Raw genomic sequence first — 13,120 nt, 5'->3', positions numbered from 1 at the left:
CTCTCACTGCGCTAGGCCTATAATATATATATATGTACTGTGTGTGTGTGTGTGTGTGTGTGTACATACGTATACATAGGAGGCCTTTGCTATGTTTCACCAGTTTCAATTGAAACGGGTCTCCACCCACCAGGCGTCAGTCAACCCCTTGGCCCTCTCTCTCTCTGTCTCTGTCTCTGTCTCTGTCTCTGTCTCTGTCTCTGTCTCTGTCTCTGTCTCTGTCTCTGTCTCTCTCTCTCTCTCACTCACTCACTCACTCACTCACTCACTCACTCACTCACTCTCACTCTCCCACCCACAATGTTATGTTTCACCTGTTTCCTGTTAATAACCATGGTAAAATGTGCGGCATTTGGAGGTAAAGGGGAGACACTTTATTGTGAAGGGACGACAGGATAAGGTGAGGTGGTATAAAAAAAAGTAGGTATAAATGTGATGTAAATCAGGCTGTGAATGATATATTAACAAACCCCTCTGTAAATTCCTGCAGAATATAGTTATGAATAAGACTGAAAAGTTTGGTGTATGTGAGTGCAACTGAAGTGGAGATTCTTTGTCCCAGGTATGAGGAAAACTAATTTTGAGAAAACAGCCTTTAAAGATTTGTATTGTAAAATTCCAAAACGTTTTATTTTAAGCCGCTATTTTGAGAAAAAATATCTCATCCAAACCTTGGCAACAACATATGCCATATATCATTGGAAAGGTCTGGTCCAATTATGGTCCCTTCCTTTGTACCAGCAACCAATCGTGAAAATAGAGAGGGTGGATTTTCACCCAGCAAAACGAGCTGTCATTGGCTAAAATAAACTAGCCTACTAAAATAAACATCTAAATCTGTATTTTATTTTGCTTTAGTTTGAAAGAAAACATGTTTAGGAAGCAAAATATGTGTGTGTGTGTGTGTGTGTGTGTGTGTGTGTGTGTGTGTGTGTGTGTGTGCATGTGCGTGTGTGTGCGCGTGTGTGCATGCATGCGCACACATGTGTGCATGCATGTGCACACATGTGTGCTTGCGTGTGTGTGTGTGTGTGCGCGAGAGAGAGCAACCCGGGATTCACTGAGCAAATAATATCCTTAGACTGAAATTCCTGTTGCCCTGCTGACAAATGTCTTATTGGATTCTTGTCTGTGGATGTGTTGTCCATCACTGTTTCCTGTGCAATACATGGTCAGAATCCACAACACGTCTGTGTCTGGGCCCTGATTGTTGTCACCACATCAGGAAAATGTCATTGAGCGGTGAGAAAAGAAATCAATCGGCTTGTGAAAAGCATACACCCTAACAAAAGACATGCACAGCACAGGTCTACTTTGAGAGTAACACACTTTGAGCTTTTTTTAACAAAGCTATTTTAACAATTTTGTTTTGAAATTTTGGAAAATCTTTTGACATTGACAAAGACTTTGCCCCTATGTCATGCTCAAAATAGGCATGCCAGGTTGAAAGTGGTATTGTACTGTAGCCTACTGTTCTGTACTGTAAACTGTGCAGACAGCACAGAGGGATAAAACGCAGAGCATGTGTCCATGCTCAGGACAGACAGTGAAAATGACAGTTGATGAGGAGGCAAGAAATATGATCTAAAGGATAGGTACACACACACACACACACACACACACACACACACACACACACACACACACACACACACACACACACACACACACACACACACACACACACTCTATAGTCATGTATGGAATGACAGAATCCGCATACAAATGAATGGTCGGCAAAGACACCCACAGCCACAGGTACACCACCTTGATAAAAATACCCCTCATATTCTCAAGACATTCACATACAGTACATTCTTTCCTGTATTCTCTCTATTGTCTCTCTCTATACACCTCCCGTCTCTCCGAGAAGAAAATCTGCCCCAGTTCAGTTCAGGGCTCAATGTCATTCAGAGGGAGAAGTAAGGAGAGAGAAAATGGAGAAAAACAGGTGGGAGGGAATGAGAGAATACAGAGCCAGAGAGAAAGAGAGAGAGAGATACAGGGATGAAGAGACAGAGAGAAGACAGGAGAGGGAGGGAGCAATGTGGGTTTGAGTGAAGAGAGAGAGAGAGGGGGAAGAGGGAGGGAGGAAGAGAGAGAGAGAGAGAGAGAGAGAGTGAGCTGTACGTATACATTTGCTAAAAGACTCCATGTAGGGAGGAAGGAGGAAGGGAGCTAAGATAGAGATGTGAGGTTCTTCATACTAATTAATTAAGACTTAAGACCTTAAGCATCCAGGTCAAGGAGCAACACGGACTAGCCTGACCCTCAGCACCACAACTAATCTGTATTTCCACTTTGATCCACTTCCAGAATTTGTAGGTTTGAAGTTTGATGAGCTGGCCAGAGCCTGACCCAGTCTGGTATGAACTATGGATTTGACCAAATATTTTGGTCTGATGGGCATCCTGTTCTTCACCAATCCATCTCAAGGTAAACAATGTTGCCTTCCTTTTTGCTCCACGGTCACTGTGCTCAGAAATTATTTGCTAAGAGAAGAGCATTAATCAGAACAGACACAACTAGGTCCAGTGGCACTGGTACCAGAATGACATACATACAGTGTTTGGTTTGTAACATTGAATATAATGTTAACTAATCAATAAACATTAAATGTGTTCTTCATGCTACTTGTTCTAAACTGTTCAAAATTTGCTCACTATACAAAAACGTAAAAAGAAGAGAGAGGGAGAGAGAGAGAGAGAGAGAGAGAGAGAGAGAGAGAGAGAGAGAGAAGCTATATTAACCAAGACCCATCAAATTGCACTGAACAGAGTGCCATTTGATTAAATTGGCATTTTGAAGCGACTTGACTATACAGATTTAAACAAGACTTGATGTGGAATTTCCATCACTTCTCATTGCCCACGAGTCATCTCCGGTGGAACTGATGTTTTAAAAGGTGAATTATTTCCTTGTAGAGTAAACAAGACTTGATGTGGAATTTCCATCACTTCTTATTAGCCCAGGGAATAGGCAGAGTGGAAATTATGTTTTTCAGGTGAATTATTGCCTCTTAGAGCAGCTAACCATGGCATTGCGGGGTTGTACCTCCACAAAGGACAACAGACAGTGTAACCATTATCTCTGCCAGTCCATAACCAACATGAGTCACCTAGTTTAATACAAGGGCTGTATACTATTTACTGTTCCGCCTTACCAAACTATTATATCACAGTCGAGCATCGGTCTAATATAAGTCCTACCTGAACGGTGTCACTTACAAGGTTGTTTTGGAATCTGCTTGCGTGACCAGAAATGTGATATCAGTCATATTCAGAATTTTTTATAGTGAACTTAAAACTTGGATGTGTCAAAGTCATTCAATGTCTGTACAGACATCTGATTCATACAGATTCAGCTGTAAACAGGAAATCAGGGTGTCTGGGAAAATAAATGTATAAATTTAATAGGATATTGATCCGTAAGCCTTATATACAAAAATGAAGGAGGATGCCAGTTTCCAGGCAAGTAAAGGACAGCTCTGACTGAGTGTGTAGCACAGGTTATTAAAGTGTGGTCCAGGGACCCCCAGAGGTCCTTGAGGGGGTTCCAGGAGGACCCCAGCAAAATTAATTAATAAAGCATCAAAATCTGTTTTTGAAACATCTTAGTATGGGCACTAAAATATGTTCAGGCGGGGGTCGTGGTGATCCCTGGCAAATTCATATTAATTTGGGGGTCCTTGACATGATTCTTTTTGAGAACCACTGCTGTAGCAGAACCAGAGGGGAAACAACACCTGTGTTCCTGTTGTGTGACTTATGACTTCAACAGCATTACACAGCAAGGTCTTCCGTGTTCTTTTAACTCTGCTGCCAGTACAAAAATAGATCTGTAAACAATGAGGATGTTTTTTTTTGTGTGGCATTATTATGAATTAATTTATGGGTGAATAATATGGGGGAATAAATCATCGCTAATCATGTGCCAGTACATTCTATAGACTGCACTGCAGTTATAGATACACGGTCCACATGAGGAAAATATAGTCTAAAATTAGTCTTGTTTATACAGTCTCATAAGGTGAAGAATTGAGGTTAATTGGTGGAGACCCTGTTACAATATTATTTCGGTTGCATGAGATGAACCTATCTAGTAATATAAATCATCGCACTACCAGTGTATAGGGCTACACAAATACAGCGAGGCAACTTATAAAACAGTGGTGGAAATAGATAGCAATCTTAATAGATATACTGTTACAAAAAAGAAACTTTATATTTAAGTGGTGCAACCACTTCCTTAAGTAGCTTTGTGTCATTGTGCCTGTGTCACTGTTGTGCAGCCTAACACACACATACATATTAACTGTATATGATGATTTCAGGTGTATCAGTACAGTACAGTACAGTAGAAGGACCCCCTGGGGACCCCCACATGGTAACTCTGTCATTTCTCAACCGTTTCGGACGTGGGGCGGCTCACTGGAACCGGCCCGTCCCTCTTGGCACATTCATGGGGGTCTGGATGTTTCGGGGACCCCTAGGGACCCCTAGGGACCGCCATACGGTCTAGAAGTTCCGGGGACCCCCCGGGACCCCCACACGGAGACGCACCACTTACTTCACACGGGTGTGATTTTAGTTTTTACTTTACAATAAGAGATGAAACAGCAGAGATGTCATTTACAATTATCTATCACATTGTTAAGAAAATAGTGAAAAGGTAACTTGAGCTGCATGCATGGGTGATGGGTCCACATTAAAAATGATTTGTTTCAGAGGATTCATGTCTATCTATTGTTTATTCTCCTCAGTCTGTACCCAGCGCCAGGGACCTCGCGCCCATGCTGAGGAAAGGCTGATCAGGAACCTTTTTGTCCGCTACAACAAGCTTTCCCGGCCCGTGGAAAACACCACGGATGTGGTGCTGGTCCACTTTGGCCTCTCAATTGCCCAGCTTATTGATGTGGTTAGTAAAAGTGTAGTTTGTTCATTTGACCAGAAACAACAGTGCAATGTTTTTTCCTGATAATTATTTCATTTGATTTTCTTCATACATTTTCGGAGGCAATTTATTGCACCTTAAATGTTTTATTGTGGCAACAACATATAAGAAATATGAAGTGTTTCAATTTACTCACATAACATTATTTACATTGTCGATAGACCATGTTTACTTTTCATCTGTTGAAAAGAGTATAAATTAGCCTAACACCATGCTGTAATTTGTGTAGAGATGGTCCTTAGGGTGTTCACATCAAATCTGTTGAATTTCTGCATTTCATGTATCCAGTAATGAGACTCAACTGTAGACAGATGTTGCTCCCGAGGGCTTTTCAAACTGTACCGTCTCAGACAGCATGGTGCTCCAGGGGCATTGTTTGGCAGCTTGAGTAGAGGCAGTATACTGTAGCTAGACAAGAGACGTATGCAGTCCAGCCTAAACAATGCTATGCATGTTGATTTGCCTCAAGCTATAAATCATTCATGAATACAGATGATGAATCATGCAGTCCTTGAAATGTTATAGACAAGGGTACATTAAATGGCTGTCTAGAAGAGGGTGTGTCTCTATCTGTCCACACATAATCTCCCAAACCACTGACCCCATTGACCACTGACCCCCGGATGGCAACTTTTCTTGAGCATGCTGCCAGTAGTCCATACAAGTAAATCCCTGAATTGTGTGTGTGTGTGTGTGTGTGTGTGTGTGTGTGTGTGTGTGTGTGTGTGTGCATGTGCTTGTGAATGTTTTGTGAATTCATAATCTATCTATCACTATCCCTATTTGGGCTGAGACTGACGTCATCAATTTGACATCAAATATTCACAGGGAAGACGTGCCATTATTAGACCCTGTCTTATTATTTAATTGTATTTGTATTTACGTATATCGGTATATGATAAAGTAGTCTCACGTAGCCTGCAGATAATTAGAGATCTCCTACCAATATTATGGGAAAATCTAAATTCAATGCTGGGGCTTGAATAGTGAGGTATCTGGTCACCTGGCTATGTGAGAATATTGATGAAGTATTTCGTTATAAGTTGTTTTAACATTGAGATGAAATTTTAATTGATGCCCTTGCTGTTTTTATTGAAAAAAGGATGAGAAGAACCAAATGATGACCACAAACGTCTGGGTGAAACAAGTACGTATTAATGACATCAAACCGTCTAAGCCTTTTTGTGTGGACTACGGCTTAAGCTACTGTATGACACAGTATTTATGCTCTCTATAGGAATGGAATGACTATAAACTACGTTGGAACCCTGCGGAATATGAGAATGTCACCTCCATCCGCATTCCTTCTGAGATCATCTGGAGGCCTGACATAGTACTGTATAACAAGTTAGTATCATTGCCGTAATGTAGAGAAGGTGTTATAATTTGCATGAAGTACACTCTCAAGAGTTCATCAGCGAGGAATTTGTTTCACAGAGAGACTCAATGTCACAACAGATGGGGTGAGAGGAGGGAAATTACTTTGCTCAACTTCCATGTGAATGTCATTTGTAATTTAGCTCAGGGGTTCCTAAGCTGTCATTCAGAAGCACTTCTGTCTGTCTTTTTGGAACGAGAAGTCCACAAAGAGCAACTTGTACAGCTTGCACGTGTTTGGAGCTGTATAGCACACAGCTCCAAAATATGCACAATTGTGGTCTCCATACGTATCATTATGTCACGGAGCACTGAAGCCTCATTAACTTGTGTATCATCCTCTGTGGAGTGTCAGTATGTTGAAATAATAAATGCATACAGCTTTAGCTGCAGACACACTAACAGACCAGTGGGTGAGTCAGGTACCGAGGCACAAGACAGGCACGGGATGGAGAAAGAAAATGTAGTTGATTGGCGCTGCCAGGTGTTGTGTGCCCTGGCCCTCCAGAGTTTTGGCCCTGGGGCTAGCTGTAGCCCTGAGCCTGTGCATTAATCCAGGCTGGCAAGGGCCCCCATAGCCTCTGGCTGTAAAATGGCAATCATTGTGTACAGTAATAAATTAAGCTTATCATCGTCATTGCCAGATCATATGAAACATCATCCAACACCCTGTACAGCACTAGTATTTTCCACAATCTTCTCAATTATCCCAATTACAAGTATGACCACTGACCAGTGTTGGCAAAACAAATAAAGCTCTTAAAATAAGTCCCAGAGCTGTACTTGCTTTGGTCAACATAATTCATCATTGTGAACCCACACATGCACAACATTGCTGTGTTTACGTTGTGAAAGCTCTCAGCGTCACTTCTGGAAGTTATTCCAGGAAAAGGTACAACATCAGGGTTTATCGTAATGATGAATTAAGATGACCAAAGTGGTAGTAAAGCTAAGCAGGTAACAGACAAAAGAAAATCAAGAATGATCCTGTCAAGTGATTTCATTATTCAACCACTTAACCCATTTTGTGCGGGAACCCCTTTTGGTGTTAGCATTATGATATGCTTTAGCTATTGAAAAATAGCAGATCTACAAGCTCATAGCTTGTAGGTCTGCTATTTTAGAAAAATCGAAGAACGGCTGACATAGAAACATAGCTTTTTCAGAAAACTGTCAGAAGATGTAGAAGACATTTAGAAGACATTTTTAGAATCTGATCTCAGGTCTATAGGTACTTTTTCCCCTCTTCACCAAATATCTTCACTGAAATGCCTCCACCCTTTATATTCTTTATACGTACCTCCCCTGCAGTGCTGATGGTGACTTTGCTGTGACTCACCTGACCAAGGCACAACTGTTCCATGATGGGCGGATAAAGTGGACGCCCCCCGCAATCTACAAGTCCTCATGCAGCATCGATGTGACCTTTTTCCCTTTCGACCAGCAGAATTGCAAAATGAAGTTTGGCTCATGGACTTACGACCAGGCCAAGATCGATCTCGTCAGCATGTCCAACCAAGTGGACCAGATGGACTATTGGGAGAGCGGTGAGTGGGTCATCATCAATGCTGTGGGCAAGTACAACTCCAAAAAGTATGAGTGCTGCACAGAGATCTATCCGGACATCACCTACTACTTCATCATCCGGAGGCTTCCTCTATTTTACACCATCAACCTTATAATCCCCTGCCTGCTTATCTCCTGCTTGACCGTGCTGGTGTTCTACTTGCCATCGCAGTGTGGGGAGAAGATCACACTGTGTATCTCAGTGTTACTCTCTCTGACGGTGTTCCTCCTCCTCATCACAGAGATTATACCCTCAACGTCACTGGTGATTCCCCTCATTGGAGAGTACTTACTCTTCACCATGATCTTTGTTACACTTTCCATCATAATTACCGTCTTTGTGCTCAACGTGCATCACCGGTCACCTCGGACCCATGGCATGCCTCAGTGGGTGCGTAGAGTATTTTTGGACATGGTGCCCCGTGTCCTCTTCATGAAGCGCCCGCCAGCCACAGCCAAGCAGAACTGCAGGAAACTCATAGAAATGATGCACCGTCCACCCACGATCCCCGTGTTAGACAACTTGCAGCCATTGTGGGCAAGGTTGGAGACAAGTTTGCAACAGATGACCCAGCTAGGAGGCGCAGCTCCAACCACGATACCCGCGATGGACAACTCACAGCCATTTTGGTCAAGACTGGAGACGAGTTTGGAACATATGAGCCAGCTAGGAGCCACAGCTCCAACCACTCCATATGAGAGCCCCAACGTCCGTGTGTGCTCCCCTTCTCCACCTTCCTCGTCTCTTGTAGGCCTCAACCTGGAAGAACTTCCTCTGAAAACCCAGCTCATCTGCAGTTCTCCCTCCAGTCAGTATTCTCTTCTCCCAGAGGATCCTCTGCAGCACAGACGCAACTCTTCAGCCTCATCATCCTCCCCTCTGTCCACCTCGCAGCCTATCCTGCATCTTGCCTCCCTTTGTACCCTGCCGAGGGAAGAGCCACAAACCCTGGCCTCAGGAGGGCGCTCTTTGAGCGTCGAGCAAATGTGTGACAACCAGAGGACTGGACACCGATGTCGCTCCTCCAGCTTCCAGTACTGCTGTTTGCTGGAGGACGGAGCTGCAGTCCAATGCGAGAGCCGGGGCCTCGGAATGGCAGCAAGGATACAGAAACAGCCTTCAGGAAGTGCCACTACAGAGCCCAGTAAAGAACAATCTATCCATCTGAACACCATGACCACTATCTCTCCAGCTATGCGACAGGCCATTGAAGGAGTGCAGTACATTGCTGATCATCTCAGGACATTGGATGCCGACTTTTCAGTAAGTTTGCTGATGTTATCATTTCTGTCATATCAATTGAAACAAACTTTGATGATGGTTCAGTATATTCTCTCAATTCTTAAAGGAGAAATCCAGACCAAAACACATGTACCCATGAATCAGCCTATAATCCTGTACCAACATACAGTACATGTTGGCATGGGCTGGAATTGTTTCCTAGATGCCCCCTGTTGTCCATTTCCCAGCTGCAAAATGCAGCTAGAATGGTAGAAAGCTACGTAGTTGTCTGATGTGAGTATTTTAGTAGCACGGCTAACATTTGTTGTTGTTGTTGGGGTTTTTTTACGAATCGTCTATTAATAGTGTCCTGGTACTCACACACGCACCGTTTGTCATCCTCAAGCTGTCGTTCATACAGAACCATGGGCTGGGCCGGGCCTTAATTTTCAGGCCCGTTGAGAGCTCTACTGCTGGGTTCTGTATGAACGACAGCTCGAAGGGTGACAAACAGTGCATATGTGTGTACCAGGAGTCAGGACACTATTAAGTCATGTGGAGCAGCCTCTGTTTTATATTTATTCGTACAATGGTGCCGAGCAAACGTGTGAAAATTTGCTAAATTAGCCAGTCTAAAAGCGCACAATTCCTCAATTAAAGCTGTTTTTGGAAATTGATTATTTTATTAAAATGTATTATTATTTTGTTAAAATACGTTAAAGTGATTAGTTTGATTACCCCTACCTTTTTACACCTTAGCAACTTACACATACTGACAAGGACACTGCAACTGACTTCTGCATTCAGACATACAGTATTCCTTCATTTTGGTCTATCTAACAGTTCATTACTTTCTTTCATAAACAAAAATAATAGTAGGCTACTGCCATGGCATGGAACAGATGACTAATAGCTTACTGGGTACATTGATTTAGACATGGTATAAATACTACTTGATTAGAAAGAAGGGCCCATAACTCACTTTTTTAATGCTCCAAACATTATTATGGTGACGTTTCGACTACTTTTAAAGCTGAAGAACACAGTGAAGGTCGAAACATCAACATAATAAAATTTGTAGCATAATAAAAGTGAGTTGTGAACCCTTCTTTCTAAATGAAATGTCTAAATGAATAATAATTCATTTTGAAATTGACAGCTGGTCAAAAAGGAAGTTGACATGAAAAATGTATTTTATTTTTATTTTATTCTTCTCTGAAGGTGAAGGAGGACTGGAAATATGTGGCGATGGTCATTGACAGGATATTTCTCTGGATGTTTGTACTGGTATGTATACTGGGATCTGTAGGACTGTTCCTTCCTCCTTGGCTAGCTGGAATGATCTAGGACAGTGGTCCTCAACTAGTTGGCAAGACACTCATATTTTAATGATAACAAGTCAACATTGATATATTAAAAAGTCACACCAATAAACAAGGACGTGAAATATACTACACTATAGTTCCATTGATCCAAAGTGGAACACTATTGACTGATCATTAATAAACTCTGAAAATGCACATGCCCGGAACATTTTCACGATTTTCAAGTAGGCCCTGATCCAGAAAAGGTTGAGAACCACTGATCTAGAACTTCGACATCAAAATGACTTCAAGATCATCTGTCTTGTTTACTCAATTTGTGTTAGATTATTATTGCGACCAAAGGTCCCAGTTAACTATGGAATCGAGCATTTCCTGTCAGTTAGTGTGTCGGGAACCATATATGGTGCCCAGGTCTGGCAGCAAACTAGAGTTCCCAACAGGCCCGAAAATTAAGGCCCGGCCCTACCTGGGCCCTCATCAAACCCTATACACTCAAGAGAATGTCCCCACTACCACCCTTAGATCTCCATATATGACCTGTTCTGACATTCCATATGTTGATCTGACCTCATCAAACCCTGCACATACAGAATTCATGCATGTTGATCTGACCCCCCATGCCAAAGCACCAGCGCTCGCCCAGCAGTCTCCCGTCAACGAGGCAGATGCGTGCAGTGTGCACGCGTCCTCGCCCTGATTTCTCGCCCTCAGGCGTCTTTAATTTTTCATATAGTATAAAAAATCAGTTCACATCACAGTTGTGGTCTTGGTTATGAATAGATTCCACGGGGATATCTTGTATTGATTCCTGTGGGTATATAAATGTTTTATGAGGGCAAAAGGCCAGCAGTGAAAACATGTTTCCTCACAGTTCAATTCCGTCATTGAGGTTTCATAACCTAGTACAATAACTTGTGATATTAGAATGACTAGTTGTTCACAATGTTGACTATTCATTATCAAATTATGTATTTGCAATGACTTTGCTAAAGCACTTGAACATAATAACATCTACAGTATCATAAGCATGTTTTCATTTTATTTCTTCTGATTTGATGTAATTAAAACTCTCAGATTTTCTTTCTCACTTATACAGTCTAGAAATGTTTTGGATAAGATGATTTACTTACTGTACATAGGTGTTGAATCAATCATTTCATTTATCAATCATAAACATCAGTTGGCATTGCAGTCCTTAATAGTTAGGATGTCATATTATAGTTGAGCTGAATTCACAGGGTCTATAAATGCTTAGATATAGAATTTATAATCTGCTTGCAGTAATGCTCAAAGTTTTTTAAATGGCTATTTACTGGATTACAAAATAATATAAAGATATGTAAAAATCTGATTTTGCTAGGTTGTATAATCATGTTTTGTATATTATACATATTCATATTCAGAATGTAGTCTACAATATTTTCTGTTAAATTATTCTATGCTTTTTTACCATTTAGCTGATGGGATTCAAAAGATATTTGATTCTTGATACTTTAAGTTTAAGGTGTATGTTGGAATAATTGAAGGAATAATTTGCTTCTGACTTATTAACTTCACACAAATGAATGTAAAAAAAAAAACAGAGGTTGTATTTTATCCAGTACAGACAAGAGAAACATGGTCAATGTTTGACTGTGTACACATACTGTACAGTACCAATCACACTACACACCTATGCCATGCTTCAGTGCACAATGCACACCATTTACTCCATTCTACAACCTTACTGTATATCCTCTCTTTTGTCTAGCACAGCAAAATGCACTGCCTTACCATGCCTTATGAGCAATGCTTATAATGCCTTATAGTACAGTAGGACGAACAACAGCTATCTCGTGAAACATTGTTCAAAATAAAATCTTTGTTCTGAAGTTGTCTGTGAATGTTAATTCATTCTCACACTTATAGTTTTAGAGGTTTTAATCAGAGGGGCACAATCTGGCACTGATTGTTCAAAATTGGTTATTTGTGGGGATTAAAAACACATATGGGAGCCCCAAAAACACAAAAGAAATTGAAAAAGTTGAATTTTATGTTATAGGTCCTTTAATTAAACATTGGCCTTTGTCGACCATTCAATTGTATTAGTCGTTTCAATTGTCTGCTGAAACACAGTGTTGCTTCACAGTCTAAATTAGACTGGACAAATGAAATTCTATTTTTACTAATACAAAAACATTTCCATTATAAGACAGACAGTCCATTCAGTAAGAATAATTTGATTTTCATAAGTTATAAATGCTCATATACAAATGCAAATTGTCACTGAGCAATACTGTATTAATCTCCACCATCCGTTGAAAAGAGAAATGGTAGAATTAGCCAAGTACTGTAGTGTGTGTGTGTATATATATACATATATATATATATTTATATATATATATATTGAATGTATTACATTATGTACATTTACATAATGGAATGGTGCTTCTTAATTATTAGAAGCAGTAAGCAACATACAAGCATCTGGAGAGCAGGCAGGGGTTCAGGGGCACTCAAGGACATAATGCCTGCATGCAGGAGAAGGCAGGATTTAACTGGGAGCCCACTCCTCCTGAGCCACTGCCACCCCCTGCAAAAATAATACTAAGAATGTGTGAATGCTGTGACTCTGTGTTTGGGTTGAGACTTTTGGACAGACTGACTGGTCACATACAGTTGCATCTGTAAATGTCAC

The 13,120-nt window shown here is 41.1% G+C and overlaps 1 protein-coding gene across 1 annotated transcript; it reads left to right on the top strand.

The window, feature by feature from the left end:
• Positions 1–4,785: 4,785 nt before the first annotated feature.
• LOC308315102 (neuronal acetylcholine receptor subunit alpha-4-like) lies at positions 4,786–10,465 on the top strand (the record flags this gene model as incomplete). The annotated part of the gene is made up of 5 exons (XM_080762931.1): positions 4,786–4,917; positions 6,056–6,100; positions 6,191–6,300; positions 7,642–9,160; positions 10,340–10,465. The coding sequence occupies exons 2-5, from the start codon at positions 6,071–6,073 to the stop codon at positions 10,463–10,465; spliced, it is 1,785 nt and encodes a 594-aa protein (XP_080619057.1). The 5' UTR covers positions 4,786–4,917; positions 6,056–6,070.
• Positions 10,466–13,120: the final 2,655 nt, after the last annotated feature.

This window comes from Protomyctophum bolini, assembly GCF_963924005.1.
Source record: "Protomyctophum bolini genome assembly, chromosome: 5".
NCBI classification, from domain to species: domain Eukaryota; kingdom Metazoa; phylum Chordata; class Actinopteri; order Myctophiformes; family Myctophidae; genus Protomyctophum; species Protomyctophum bolini.
This window is presented reverse-complemented; position numbering and strand designations above follow the sequence as displayed.